The 16,509-nt window shown below is 35.7% G+C and overlaps 1 protein-coding gene across 31 annotated transcripts in view; it reads right to left on the reverse strand.

Annotated features, from left to right (window-relative positions):
• The window catches only part of NRXN1 (neurexin 1), a 1,110,010-nt gene that overhangs the window by 302,370 nt on the left and 791,131 nt on the right, over positions 1-16,509 (reverse strand). For all 31 annotated transcript variants that reach the window (XM_041755312.1, XM_041755311.1, XM_041755321.1 and 28 more), the window contains one exon: positions 11,470-11,651. In XM_041755312.1, coding sequence (XP_041611246.1) covers positions 11,470-11,651 — 182 coding nt within the window. The remainder of the gene's footprint in view (positions 1-11,469; positions 11,652-16,509) is intronic.

The raw sequence follows: 16,509 nt of genomic DNA on the forward strand, positions 1-16,509 counted from the left end.
ACCTTGCGCCCATGCTTAAGGAATATCCGACGCAATGTGCAGTAAAGACTCATTGCCTTAGGATTCATAAATTGGTTTGCATCATCATCTGAAAAAGTACCTGAGCTAGCCTGAATCTTTTCTTTGCACAAAAGAAAAATGGGGCTTTGAAGTCAGAACAGGCTAGGTGATTTGGGTCAATTATTTAAAAATGCAGTTTGCTCATCTGTAAAATTGAGATAATAATTCATACCTCAATAGGTTAGTGTGAATATTAAATGAAATATGATTTTTATGCAGAGTGTTTAGCGTCTGATCCATTGTAAGCACTCAATACATGCTAAGTAGTATTGTTCAGTTGTTGTTCTTCTTACTAAGCAAATGAATAGGGCGAGCATGATTTCAGAGGGAAATTTTAACTGTACTTAAGATAATTAACAGTACCTTCAAGCATTTAATATATATTAATTAAAATCATTTTTCAAAGCTCTTTTAATAAATAGAGAATTAATTTCACCTCCATCATTTAAGCACATGTCAGAGGTTAGCACAGCAGGAGAAAAAAAAAAAAAAAGACAGTCAAATGGCCAGAGACGTGGAGGTTGATTACACGATTACCCTCCACACTATAATCAACTAAAGCTGATTACCACCGAAGGCTCACTTGGTTGCTTTCTCTTTGTCTCTTTCTCTCTTTTCCTCCGGGTGGATTCATCTCTTCTCCTCAAGTTAGAATACAGGGAAATGTATCACAGATGTTTTTGTATGAGTACCCAAAAGAACACAGACAGCAGATAAGAGGCATGCCTAGACTAGATCTCCAAGAAGTGACTACATTTGGAATTTTGGACCTGAAAGCAGCACTGGTCTATGATGAAAGATGAAAGACGTTCTTCCTTCCCTCAGAGAATACCGTGTGGATAATGAGACCGTTTTGTGATGGGCCCCAGCACTTGGGCCTCTGCCTTGAGTGTGTAAGCCTCCATAGGTCGTAAACGGGGAGTCCCAGGACAGTGTCACATGCTTTCACGATTATCCCGTGGGAGGCCACCTCATACTCTGCTCTGAGGAGAGCTCTCCTCTTGTGAGCTCCTGCACTACGATGGAAAACTACCAGCCCTGAAGCAGGGGGAGGGAGGGGAGATAGGGAGGCCACAAGCCAAAAAGAAAGGCTCCATGTACTCACACATACGCTTCTTCATCAATACACATTATTGGCATGTATTAATAAGCATGGTGCTAGTGTATGGAAATAGAGAGATATAAAGGTATAGAATATATGGTCAGTTGCCTGGGAAGAGTTCACAATGTAATGAGCTGAAAGGACACAGAAGGAAAGAGCTGTGAGCTGACAAGTAATACAGTAGCATTAAAAACAAAGCACTTACAGTAGGTACCAAGAAGGATACGGTCAGTTTTGCCCTAGGGGACCAAGAAAAGCTTCACAAATATATACAATACATGATCCAAACAAAATAGGCACCAGACTAGGAAGAAGAGGAGGGCAGGTATGAGTGGGAGGAAGGAGGAATATTTCAGAGAGAGAAGCAAGCTTGAACAAAAGCCCTCTGGAAGCTCTATGCTAGCTGACTGCCATTTCACTACCAGTACAGATGGGGTTTTTTTGAAAATTGTGCTTCTTTGCCTTTGAAAATATGAATGCCCCAAATGTACAAGTAAGACTAATTACAAAAGTTGGCTAGCTGATTACAAGATGGTTGAGGCAACTGGTCAACCAGATAACTTTCTATGTATTTAGCTAGGAGATTGTTTATGTAGCTGGTATCTGGAATCCTCAGTAATTCATGTGCTATGTGGTATGCTAAGAGCTAAGGTTGTCTGACTTTATAAACTGGATTCAAGCAGAGTCATCAGCTGTAACCCGAAGAAGGACTGCCTCCTCTATTTCTCCTACCTGCCCCACTCATGGAAGGCCAACAGGGTAAGCCCATGAGCTCAGGAGTCAGACTGTCTGAGTTCAGACTCTGGCTTTATTCACCAGCTGTGCCTCTTCTCCTTATTACTCTAATGTGAATAATAATTTTTTTCTCATAGGGTTTTTCTAAATATTAGATGGGATAACACATGTAAACTTAGAATAGTTATGAGATTATTAATTGCTTTTATCAAAAGCCACATTAAAGACTGCTTTGTAGAGTTTAAAAACCTTTAATTGTGCCTTTATGGCATGAAGGTTTGAAATACTGGCCTATGCCTGTATATTGTGGCTAACATATCCACTAAAGATGAAATTTATTCATTAAATTCTAAGCTACTTAAAGTTAAAGCCAGGCCTCACTTTACTAGGTATTCCCAGTGCCTGGAAAGGTGCTTGTGGGGAAAAATAAAATAAAAAGGTTAGATGCATGAATTAAAGAAAGAATATGTGTGAGCTGCAATGGAAGTGGCAGGGGCAGGACTTGGAAAATAAGCCCAGATTATAAGCACTCACTGAGGCCAGCTGAGGAGTTTGTCTTTTGAGCTATTTGTATTATAGGCCAGTAGTTCCCCAACAGAACCAGTAAAGGTGTGGTTCACCAGACACTTGCCTCAAGATCCCAATCTATAAGGATGCAACAAATACATTGGAAATATGCCAGTAGTTAGCTCATATTTGCATTTGTAACTCATGCCGAAGAAGTTAAATATAAACTGATTTCTCCTGAAGGAGACCATGCCCTTGACTGGAGCAGTGCTGACCTATTGCCCTAGAACATTTTCAGAATGCACACATGCAGTTTAAATTGGCAGATCCTGTAGAATCAAAAGATTATTTCAATAATTTTTTTTCTCATTAGCTAAATTCTAGCCTTAAACTGGGCTCTAGGAATACAAAGGTGAACAAAATAGATCAAAGTCCTCGCTCTCTTGATGCTTACTGTTGCTCAGCATCTCACTGTTCAACACGAATGGAGAATTGGCCATTGGAATTTAATCACTTTAGTCTGAATCCAAAATTTTGCATAAGTCACAAAATTGCCAACAAAAACAGTGGTGAGTACAAAGATGAAAAAAAAATAGTAAAGAGTATTTTGCCAATTTTTTTCCAGACAATTGACTATGCTTTGTCCCAGAGAAGTAAAGTACCAAGTGTCTGTATACACAATTTTGATAAACAGAAACAATACCTCCTCATGATAAAAAGCAGGGGTGGGGGGGTGCCTGGGTGGCTCAGTTGGTTAAGCACCTGCCTTTAGCTCAGGTCATGATTCCAAGGCCCTGGGATCCAGCCCTGCATCATAAGGCTCCCTGCTCAGCAGGGAATCTGCTTCTCCTTCTCCCTCTGTCCCTCTCCCAGAACATGCATGCTCTAGCTCTCTCTCTCTCTCTCTCTTTCTCTCTCTCATATAAATAAATAAAATCTTAAAAAAAAAAAAAAACACACAGGGAACATCTGGCACGGATTCCAGCACTCTACCCATGACTGTGCCCTTTCCCTCTCTCCTCAGGGAGATTATGTCTCACTCAACTCTTTTTTTTTTTTAAGATTTTATTTATTCATGAGAGACACACAGAGAGAGGTAGAGACATAGGCAGAGGGAGAAGCAGGCTCCTTGCAGGGAGTCCAATGTGGGACTTGATCCTAGAACACAAGTATCACATCCTGAGCTGAAGGCAGACACTCAACACTGAGCCTCCCATGTGTCCGTGTGTCTTAACTCCTTGCCTGCTAACAAGACTGGTCTGGGATGGGCATGGATTCCTTATTCAGTCTATTAATTTGAAAATTATCCATAATATTATGAGAAACATTCCTGGAATTTTGTGAGAAAGAGATTAGGTCAGAAAAGTAAGCATGAGAGAGATGTCAGGCTTAAAGCTATCATTGTTAGTGGATATATGGTTGGGAGATGTTGACTTCAGTTTTTAATGTGGTAAGTTTGAGGTGCCCATAAGACATGCAACTGGAAATGCTGAGTGCAGTCATCAGAGGGGAAGTCAGGGCAGAATTATTTGGGAGTGGGCAGTCTACATATCTTAGCTAAACTTCAGAGTAGAATTTTAGGAATATTAAGATCAACTTATTTTTACAGACCAAAAAAGCTCTAAAAGTCCATTAAATTTTTATCTTTCACCAAAGAGCTTTTCTGGTCTGTCAGTCTTGTATTTCTACTCTTTGCTGGACAGGAAGGTTTAGAAGGAAGTGTTTTTCTTGGTAGGAAAAGCCCGCCATTAAAGCGTCTTCTCAGAATTATAATCAATAGGATTCTCTTCCAGGACTCTGCTTGTCAGCAGAAAGTTAAACAGCTAGTCCTCCTGGTCCTCTAGTAGGACACAGGCCTCTCTGTCTTGACCTAAGAATGCTAGCCAGCATACTATCTCCCAAAGTGCCTGAGGACAACATAAATTGGATTTCACAGCTCTGAAAATATTTGTTTTCATCAAAATAACTTTCTCAAGCCCAGTGAACATTATCTCCAGTTCTTTCCTCTTGATTTAAAATGTAGATTATTCATGCCTACTATTAACTTGAGTGTCCCCTAGTATATTCACCGAGGTCATTTCCTTCCTTTGTTGAAATGAGCTGCCTGTATCTAGTGGCCCAACATCAGCTTTAATAGGACTCCACTGCCATAGTGTCACTTTCATCTTGTTTCCTGATCGGTGGCGGACGTGTTTGACATGCTGTTTGCATTTCTAAACTGTTACTCTCACGCGTTTTGCTTATGGCTTTCAGTGGGGTTTATTTGTGCAATAAAAGGAGTTTTCCTGATCAGTGTATGGATGACACCTAATTCAGTATGCATTCCCTAAACTAGTTCTTAACCCTCAAGCAATGTCTTCATTACTCTTTTTCCATCAAACTATATTGCGTTTAGACTTCTGCAAAGCCAGAATCCTTAATAACCTGTTTTCATGTACTTTCATCATTGTCACTGGGTGTAGAGCCTGCTTAAGATTCTCTCTCTCTCTCTCTCTCCCTCTGTATTCTCTCTCTCTCTCCCTCATTGCATTCTCTCTCTCTATCTCTCTCAAATAAATAAATAGAACTTAAAAATGAAAAATGGATTAATAAATTTCATTGGAGTAGAAGGATGAGTATAGAATTATGGGGAAATGGACCTGAAAACGGAAATTAAGATCAGAATATTAAGGACATAAAATATTAGATACAGACTGTGACTTTACCTATACAGAGTTGGGAGGCATCAATATGAAATAAGTAAATCAAAGACACATTTTAGCAAGTTAACCTAATATAATCGTATAAAATGGCCTGGAAAGTAATCAGAATAGAGACAGAAAGATAAGTCTAATTGGTAAGTACATGGACTGAGGAGGTGTATACAGAGATAGTTGTCCTGGTTCTCTTTTATTAAATTTAACAGCAATGGAACTTCAAAGAAAAATAATTCTAAAAATCTAGAAATTAAGTTCAGAGAATTAGTAATGCATCAAAGGTAACAACCGGTAAATCAGAAAATGATAAATTGAATTAACTTCCAAGGAGAAAGGATGAGAGAGTAGTCTGTATTGATGCACCTGACCACACCTGTCCCCCAAATAGAGATTGCTTTAAGATATCTGGATAGCACTTAAGCCAACAGAACTATGACCATCACTTCCCCCATTTCTCCCAAAGATAACCTGCATCCTTCATACCTCAAAAGCTTGAACAAAAATTTTACAACACTTGGTAAAATGACATCATGTTAGTCTTTCTTTAAAAATTCTAGCCAAAAAGACCACATGTTCTCAAATTCATGTAAGAAGCAAGAAAACAAAACAAAACAAAACAAAATATCTACTGATATGATTAACAAGGTCAAATTTAAACATTATATGGCAAAGTGAAACTTCTAAAATAGGTGAACTGGTTGGTTAGAAAGAAAATTTCAGATGGAACATAATTTAAATTCAAGAAACCCTTGTGAAGGAATAATTGGGTTTTATCTTGTTGATACAGGTATGCACTCATGTATAATTACTGACTTTAAAAAGATGTCTTTAAATTTAGTTTTAATAAAGCAGTATTATGAAGTATAAAATAAATTATTTATTTCTTAAGTAAAGTTTATTAAACCAAATAAAATGGAGAGATGCAGAGAAAGATAAAGTGTTGACCATGTCACTGATATTGACAAGTTATTTTGAGACAAGTAATATTTACTCCAAATATATTATGCTTCTAGTCTATGCTAAAAACCTCTGATCAAAAGGTGTATTTCTAAATCAAAATCAATTAAGAGCCTGGTTTCAAAAATAAGGCTTCCGACCCAGGAAAGTACAAAGGAGAAACACTTACGGCAAATATGTACAACAATTCACTAATCAAATTTGCAATGCTCTTTCAAGCTCTCAAGATGAAAGAATTTCAAAGAACACTCTTCACTCATCCTTTCCACCACCCTCCACACATCTCCTCTGGTCAGAACCAGTGCATACGTTAATATTCATGGCAGTGAGTGAGCACACATTTGCACTAGCTTTCTTCTGTAAGTCAAAGAGGGGTTAAATAATGTCTAATTAATGTTGCCACACTAATATATATGAGATGTTTTCTCTAGAGTGACAACACTGCTAAAATTTCTAAACATCTTATAAATTGATTTTTTAAATGAATTTAATTTTTTTGCTTATTGTTTCTAAGAATTATTTTACTCAATATTGGTTAAATAATCTTTAACACTACTAATTTAAATGTGTACAACACCCTACAGCTTAGAAGTCTCTTCTTTATATTATTTTTCTTAAAAACCTATCATCTATTTATCTTCTTAGAAAAATAGATAGAAAGTTAAACTTGCAAGAGGAAGAAATGGAGATGAACCAAGATAGAGTCATTTTGGGACAAAGTATGCTTACTATAAATAATCTAAGCTATCTGGTGACCAGTATCCCATTTGGCTTATTCATTCATTCATCCAACAATATTTATTGAGATAACTACTAAATGGTAAGCTCATTTATTTTTGTATCCATAGAGTCTAACATAGGCCTGGGCCATACTAGTTGCTCAGAAAATATTTCTGGATAGGCTTCAAGCATGTACTGAAATGAAAAGCCACATTTTTATACTATGTTATGCTTCTTATTAATCATCATTATTATCAAATTATGTTCTCTGTCATTAGACAGTTTATCTCTATTAGAAAATAATGGGCAGATATGAAATGACTAGAGAACAATTCACGATAAAAGTGAGTTATAATAAATGAGATAATTACTAAGGAGAGATAATCATTCATCCAACAAAAATTCCCACCACACACTTCCTTTAAACCATCAACGACCATAATCAATTCTTACTTGAAGATTCAGAAAACAACATCAATAAAAATATGCAACTTTTCTATACTATAGCTACTGCATATCAAGTGCTACATTTTTTCCATTTTACAAACAAGTGTTAAAAGACTTTCTTTGAGCTATATAGGAACTAAACTGTACCTGTGACCTCACATTAGCTAATGAAAAATTGACTGTCTATTCTTCACCTAAGCCATCATATTTTCAATATATAATTCATTAATTCATTCATTATTTCAGAAAGTATTTATTGAGTACTTGTATTCTAGGCCCTATCCTTTTATTTTTTTTTTTTAATTTTATTTATTTATGATAGTCACAGAGAGATAGAGAGAGAGGCAGAGACACAGGCAGAGGGAGAAGCAGGCTCCATGCACCGGGAGCCCGACGTGGGATTCGATCCCGGGTCTCCAGGATCGCGCCCTGGGCCAAAGGCAGGCGCCAAACCGCTGCGCCACCCAGGGATCCCTCTAGGCCCTATCCTAAGTAAATTCTCCTCACTTCATGTATTTATCTTTCCCTCATTGCTCCTAAAACCTTACAAATTTCAATAGTAATATCATATGGCTTTGAGGTTAACAGTAGTAGCATTAATAGTAATATAATTTTAAAAATCCATAAAAACTAGGCCACCTCAGTCAAAAAACATTTTATTACAAGTTGTTGTATTTTTAAAGGTACAACTGATCAAAATTTAAATATGATTTTTCTTTTTTTATATTTTATTTATTTATTCATGAGAAACATAGAGAGAGAGAGAGAGACAGAGAGAGAGAGACAGAGACAGAGACACATGCAGAGGAGGAAGCAGGCTCCATGCAGGGAGCCTGATGTGGGACTTGATCCCAGGTCTCCAGGATCACGCCCTGGACTGAAAGCGCCGCTAAACTGCTGAGCCACCTGGGCTGCCCTATGATTATATTTTCAAGTTAAAGTCAAACATAATCATTCTGATAAAATGGGATGACGTCAAATATTCACATCTTCATCGAAATTTTATGTCAATCATATTTTTAAGGTTATCTAATTAAAAAAATAAAAAATAAAGCTATCTAATTGAAATGGCATTGTACATTTCAGCAAGACTAGAGTACCTTTACAGGAGAACAACTTATTGGTTAATTTACTAAGGGTAGAAATGCAATTCTTAAAGATTAGTACAGAGTTTATATTTGGCTGAACTTGAAGGTTTACAGAAATTTTTCTGGCCGTTCAGTGGCTAATAATAACTAACTTTTGTAGATAAGACATATCACCTATGGTACTAATCAGGTTAATTTTTAAATCAGGTACATTCATAAACCAAAATCAAACAACACCAATAAACTACAAATCTTGTTTTCCTTTTAGATTTCTAATCTTGAAAGAAGTAGAAGAAATAATCTGATGGAAAGTAGGATAAATTGAAAGGTACCTAAATAATATGATAAAATAAAGTCTTAAAATTTTCAAATCTAAGTATTATTATTAAGAATACTTCTATCACCTGCTGTTAGCAACTTTGGTCCCTAAACACATCATTCTCTTTTTCTGTTTTTCCTTCCTCCCTCCCTTCCTCTCCAACACTTGTCTTTTTAAATTTCTAATCCTCCTTCTCTTCCATTTCCCTATACCCACCATTACATTAATTAGAGGTAAACTTCAATAGTGTAAAATACAAAACCAAACCAAACATCACTGGCCTTTTTTTTTTAAGATTTATTTTTTTTATTCATTCAGAGAAAGCGAGAGAGAGAGGCAGAGACCCAGGCAGAGGGAGAAGCAGGCCCCATGCAGGAAGCCTGATGTGGGGCTCGATCCGGGTCTCCAGGATCACACCCCAGGCTGCAGGCGGCACTAAACCGCTGTGCCACCAGGGCTGCCTCCATCACTGGCCTTTGGTTAATTTTGTTTATACACTGAAACATGGAAAGGAGTGACTTGTCTCCATATAAGCAACTTGCAGAGTCATTAATAGCTGATCATCATTTGTAAGCAATGAGAGGAGGGAGATAAGTTATAGTTGGCCAGATTTGGACTAAGACAGATAGATACTAGAAGTTGAGATAGGAGGAGTAGAGGTGACCAAAAAGGGGGTTTAGTAAGCCCAGAGAATCAATACACATTTTCTATTTCCCAGTCAAGTACTGGTTCTCAGATCAAGCAAAAGTTTGAAGATAGCTAATCCAAGAAGGAAAAGGTATTGAGACAAATATTGAATCTAAAGTGAATAGGGAGGCAAACCAAGAAGGAGTTTCAGAGAGAATAAGGCCCTCATAGGACAGCTATCAGAAATCTGTGGCAAGTAAAGGAACCACAGAAATTACTGGGCTTTTATGGACACCTAGAAAGTCAATCCATTACATATGGAGGGACTTTTAAGCCCACATTTGATCAAAATTGGAAAAAAAAATACCCATTCTTGTAGACTGAACCCTCTGACCATAAAACAAACAACAGTAGTTGGAGTAATTCAATAACACAGCCCCGTATGATTTGAGAATGATCATTGCAGAACCTATTCTCAGGGTAAATGTGTAATTGGTAATGGATCAATAAGTAATTTCTTTCAGGAGGAAAAGCTCTTGTTTTCATTTTCTTTCCTTTTTTTTTTTCTTAAATTTTTGAAGTAGCAAGGTTCTTAAATCAGAATGGAGCAAATATATTTAGAAAGTTGAGATTACTCTAAACAGCAAGATTCCTTAGTGCACTAGTTAAGTTTATCTCAACTGATCATTTATTTATGATGCCATAAAAATCAAGATGCTTTCAATTTTGATTGTTAGATATTTGCTGAAAGGCAGTTGAAATTACTTTCCCAGGGTTCCCATTTGACAACTGCATTTTGAACTGAAAATTTACTACGGTTCAATAATGGTTGTGCTGAGGTGGGTTTTTTTTCCCCCCTTTTCTTCTTTCTAAGATTAGCAATGAATTCAGCTCTTGTGGTCAGTGTAAACCTCTACTCAGATAATTGGAAATTCTAGAAGTCTAGTGGAAAACTAAGAAAATAAATGAATAAAACTTTGAGAATTAAGCCCCTGTAAAAATCGGTGATAATGTATTTTGGTGTTTGATGGTTTTCCTAATCATTTCAGGATGAACGCCTGAAGGCCAGTTTCTAAGAGGAAAGAATATGCTGACCTAATCAAATTGTCTTCTGAGGCATGTGTGCTGGTAAAGGGAGAACTTACAGGGATAGATGAAAGCAAAACAAACCAAATTTACATAATCATGTAAGACAGAAAAGATAAACTATAATACATCAAGGATAAAAAGGAAATAGAAAGACTTACACACTTTTGGAACCTCACAGGTGATACAGATTTTCAACTAAAAACTATGATATAAGGAACCCATTAGAGTTTTTGAATATGTGACATTTTCTTATGGTTGTTATTTTTGTATATCAGTAAAATATTAATATCACTTAACAATGAGAGACTGCATGTATTTCTGTGCAAGTATTGCAATAAAATGAGATAAAGAATTATAACTATACAAATGAGTAACTCTTTGAATGTCGATATATGAGGCAGAGTCTCTAAGTTATAGTAACTTTAAAAGGTTAAAAAAATCTTTTTATTTATTAACCATAATTTGTCATCTATGATATGCAGGCTAAATTCTTATAGTAGGCTTAGAGCTTGGTGAAAAAGGGACCATCCCAGGATATAAATGACAAGAGTCCATTGTATTTTCTTCATACTTATGTATCAAAATGAGCATAAGATGGCATGGAAACAATCTTTTCACCATTTTCTTTTCTATCCCCAATTACCCTTGAAGTTTCCTTTTCTCCCATCCATTGCATGTTAACTTTAGACAATTATTTTTTCAAGCGAGGAAAGAAATAAGGACACAGTGTTCAGATCTTTTGATGTTACCAGTATTACAAGCTGCTTCCAGTCAGATGGAATAGTATCAACAAGGCAATAATTTAGCTTATTAATTGGCAAGTCTGCCTAAAGTCACTAAGAATACACCAAAATAAATCTTTGTGAACAGAGAATTGAGAGGAATTTACACTTAAGAACCAGAAAATATATTTTCTATTGTAAAGAACATTTTTAGCAATAGCTGTAGAACTAAGGTCTTAATACATCTGAAGTATATTTATATTTTCTGTACTAAAGTGCTGGTTGCTGGGTAGGAGGAACTTCCAAAATGCAGAATTATAAGTTATTTATAAAACAAAACAAAACAAACAAAAACCAGCAGTAACAAGTAAAAGTGGAATCTTATTTTTAAAGTACTTACTATATGCAGCTCTAGGTAGTCACCCAGGCCAGAAGAACTGTCCACTCGCACCAATACAGCTTCTTTTTGAACAGTGCTAAACCCTATGGCCAGTCTGTCTGCTCGTGTACTTGGCCGGTCATTAGGAGGCCATTTATACGTAATTTGTCCACCACCTTTGCTAAAGATGTATGTTGTCCCAGCTGGAAAACAAAAACCAAACCCAATTAGTCCAAATAGATCAGGTACAGAACTTCCCTGTATTTGTTATACTGACATATCAGTAAATGATTCAATTTACACTATGGCAAAAAAGAAATACAAAAGTGAAACCATGGCAAAAGCAGTGAGCAAATCATAGATTCCTTTTTTTTTAATAAATTAATTTTTATTGGTGTTCAATTTACCAACATACAGAAAAACACCCAGTGCTCATCCCATCAAGTGTCCCCCTCAGTGCCAGTCACCCACTCTCCCCCACCCTCCGCCCTCCTCCCCTTCCACCACCCCTAGTTCATATCATAGATTCCAATCACATGGGCTCAAGAAAGAGAACAGGGGATTTTTAAAAGAAATATCAAGGCAGCTCAATTTTTAATATACTCATTAAACTACCAGCAGGTGTTTCTGAACAAATGGAGGATTACTACTTTTTCTATTGAGTAGGACAAGCATGGAATCTAATGGGGTTTTATTTCTCCCTGCTAGTATTTCAGAAATAGTTTAGTAGGTAACACTGACTTTGGCTGCTTCCAAAAGGAGCAAAAACATATATTAACTTGTTTTTGAAACAATGGTTACATGTGCATGTGACAGGGTCATATAGCACAGCAAAGCCAATCATAACAAATACTCTATTAGTCAACTTTTATGGGAAAAGAGTCTATTCACATATGATAAATCATCTGTCAATGATAACTAATGGACAAATAGTCATAAGCCCCAGGAGTCATGTCATCTCATCAATAGAAGTGAGGTCTTATTTAACAAGCAATATCTAGTAGCTGTCAAACTATCCAGAATCATAAAAAGAGCCATTTTTTTTCTTCAAAAGTGAATGTGAGTCTTATAGTACTAAGAGTATCATAGCCTTATTTGGTGAGTGCTCAAATTTTACTTTATGGTCTTTATCTTACTTTAAAAAGTTTGGTTCAAACAAGTTTACTAAGCATCTACTGTCCTGAAGTCCTATCTCATTGCACCACAAAAATTCTATCTCACTAAATGCAATAGAATGGAATCTTTAAGTCAGAACATTTGGAAGAGATGCAAAGGTGTGTGTGTGTGTGTGTGTGTGTTTGTGTGTGTGTGTAAAGGGGGTGGGGGTGGGGAAGAACTTTCTCCATACTAAAAGGGACCACAGACATATTTGCAAAGTTATCCCAGGAACAGACGTCATTCGGGTATAATTTATAGAGAGTAATATAGCCTTCCGATAACAAAGGATCTCAGTACATATTTATTGTGTTCTCACTATGTGCCAAAGATGGCAATGGAAGTGATAAGGGTAAATATTAAAATTTAGGCCACAGAGCATCTACCAAGAGCAAAGCTTATATGTAAAAGGTGTATGTACAGCAGTATGTTTTTAAGATTTCTACACATTAAGTTTCTATCATTACCAAGTTTACCAATTGAATGAAGTTGACTTACTGTCATGTTTGAGTGTATTTAATTAAATAGCTGATAATATATTTTTTTCTTTTTCTGTGTTTTGGAGCCAACTGCCCTTTGTATTCTGTCTGAAACATTTCCACAGGCCTTTCAGAAACTCTGAAGACCTCTGCAATATGCCTCCTGCCTGACTGCTTAAAAAGGCCTTGGCATATAGAAGTGACACAAGAAACATGGCAGTATGATATTGAATGTAAAAGTGATTAAGATAGAATCTTGCTATAATGGAATGGTAGAGAGGCTGTGCATTCTCTACTAATTTTGTTTTGGATACCAATGCATGAAAGTAGTTTATCTCTCTCACGTGAAAACAGGTAAGTTGTACTTCAAAGGCTTCAGTCAGTGTGCAAGTAAAGAACATTCAGAATGTAGAGATTTGTGTATCAGATATCCTGGAGCCTACAAGAAGACCATTACTGTTCTACGTCTTCAGAAGCTTGTTACCTGGAATATTGATAAGCAAGAACTATTTGATAAATATTTTTCAGCTTGGTAATTTTTCTCAGATGATTGACTATTAAATGTTTCAATAAAACCTACAGTGACAAAAATTGGACAAGAGCATATATGAAAGTGAAGGCTTCTTTAACAGGAGAATGTGGAGGTGACGTGAGTACAGGTATTTGATTACTTTTCTTTCTTATACCTTTTAATTAACTTTGTTCTCTAGTGGCAATGTAGCTTGTATGAATTAAGTCAAATATTCAAAACTAGAGATGCTGCAAAACAATGTAAAACATATCAAAGAATTCAGATCACCAGAGGAAGACAGTAGTGTACAACAAAATATCTTACATTACATAGTGGTTCTTAATATTAAAAATATCACTTTTCCCACAAACTTTCATTTCTTCTCTACTGTTGTATAGAAAGTAGGGTAAGCAGTAGTCCCATGTTACATTTGAGGAAATTCAGTCCTAAAGATTGATGTGTTATCTCAAGTTGCAATCTTGTTTAAGTGGCAGAGCTGGTAAGGAAACCTAGTATCCAGACTCCTACTCCTGTACTTTTTTTTTATTACAGAAATGTTTCTGTTATCATAACAAGACAGTCAAGAAAAAGTTAATTGGATGTGTCAGTCTGAATTTATCAAGGCCAACTGTTATCATATTCTAATGTCTCATATCCATAAAGTGACATTTGCACCTCCTGATCATATACTGTCCTTTCACCTCACAATGCTTTTAAAAAAAGAAGAATAACATGTAAATGTGTAATGACAGAACATTTAATATACGTAGATTAACATTTCGTTTAGGGTATACTTCCCAAACTTAGGGAACTATGAAAGTTTCTAGATCCTCAGTTACAGAATGTGAGGATAATGTCTTAAAGGTTTATATTTTCAGTAAGGTAAATGCCACAATACAAACATCATTGCTCGAGATTTGATTTCATCTATTTTATTTTATTTTTTTATTTTCATCTCATATTTTAATAAGTGTTAAGGCCTGGCAACTAGCATGCTATTAACTATTCCGTCTTCCTTAAAATGACTTTCCAGTTCTTTAAGTTTCACTGAAACATAGTAAAAACAATCGTAGTACCTTGTGGCAAACAATGTGGTTATTTCTAGCATCTTTTTTTTTTTCTCCAGATATATCTGGAAAGCAATCTCTCTCCCCTCTTCTTCTGTGTTCACAACAGTGCATTGTATTGTACTCATCAGCATAATTCCATAATAAGTGAGAGAATTAGATGTCTCGCTCTCTCCCTGCCACTCTCTAGCTACCTCTATAATCATCCTGGCTTTCTTAAAAGAAAAAAAAAACATATCAAACTCTAAAAAATCTCATATGTTCTTAAACCCCCGTCTATCAAGATAGAAAATTACAGTGTATCCTATTCTAGTAATCTTAAAAATATGACAATACTCCCACAGTAAAATACAGTGGGTCAGATGACTAAAGTTTTAAAATCTACTTCATTTAGCATGCATTTTTCCAAACAAGGACATGATGTACTTACTACAGCAGATAGCTAAAAAATTAAGAATGTAGGCTCTGAACAGGCCTGAGTTCAAATTTCAACTGAATCACTTACTAACTACAATGACTTTGACCAACCTATTTATTCTAAGTCTTGGATATCCCATCTGAACAAAATGAGGATACTAACAATATCTACCTCATAGAGCTCCTGTCAAAAATAAGGGAGATATCACACAGTAACACCTTAGACCAATTCCTGGCAAATGGTAAGTGCCCAATAAATTTTACATAGAACAGATGGTGTGTGTGGTGGAAAGGTGTGTGTGTGTATGCGTATGTGCTAAAAACACAAAATAAAGAAAAAAATATATAAAATAATGAACACTGCAATATTGTTGGTTTATTTTAACATAAATTTGAAAAAGTTTGAGTCATTTCAAAGTTGTGTGAAAATCAAATGCTTTTGAAGAAATGACTTTCCTCCATCCCAGTTTTTATTAAACTTTTCAGTATTTCATTCCTTGGATTAGCAATTTTTTCACATAAACCAATTATATTATTATTTACATTCACTAATAGTTGACAATGAGAAGGATATTAAATTGTATCACATGGGAGCTTTCATGAGAAAAAGAATATTACTTCATCGTCATAAAACATCTAGCATGCTAAGATTTATAGCATGATGCAAAAAAATTCACTTCGACTGTTAAAGGAGTAACTGTACAAAGTGAATGGCAATCCAGCTTTATTATTTTAATTTCATAGAAACATGTTTTATTGTGTTCTAAAAGTGAATTCAATGTGCAGCAACAATATATCTTAATCACTATTCCAAAAGTCTTAAGAACATAGAAAGGCACATGAAGAAATGTGTCACCTTTATATTTATGCATGGTTCTATATGACAATCAGTGACACATCAGTGCCATGACTTCTAATGGATTTATTGCAAATTAACCTCGACATCCATCATATCACTGAATGTATGGAAGACTCAAAGTGGTTTTCAGCAATCTCCACATTTAAGTCATACAGCAAATCTTTATTACTTCAAATTCATTAACGGAGCTAGCTCCGTCAGATGCAAGTTCATCTGTATCAACATACTTTATGCTGCAATAAATGTTTATAAAAATTATGCATGGGCTCTTATATCTAATGTCTGAACTACCTGTGATATTATAAATTTTTTTTTTAGATTTTATTTAACATCTATTTACATATAGGGCTCTCTCCCCTCCTTGTCTTATTGCCAACCCTCTCTTCCCTGAATGTTCCCAATTCAGCAAAAGTTAATATGTTCCCCCAATGGACTGAATCGTCCTGGAAAAGAAAGCAATGGGCATATAGAGGTCTGCTGAATTACTGGTTGTTCAGCATCCTTGCTATGAACAATAATAACTTCTAAATAGATTGTTTCTAACTCATGAGTATATGAATAAAAGGTTCCTTT

Source organism: Vulpes lagopus, chromosome 5 (assembly GCF_018345385.1).
Source record: "Vulpes lagopus strain Blue_001 chromosome 5, ASM1834538v1, whole genome shotgun sequence".
Classification (NCBI taxonomy): Eukaryota; Metazoa; Chordata; class Mammalia; order Carnivora; family Canidae; genus Vulpes; species Vulpes lagopus.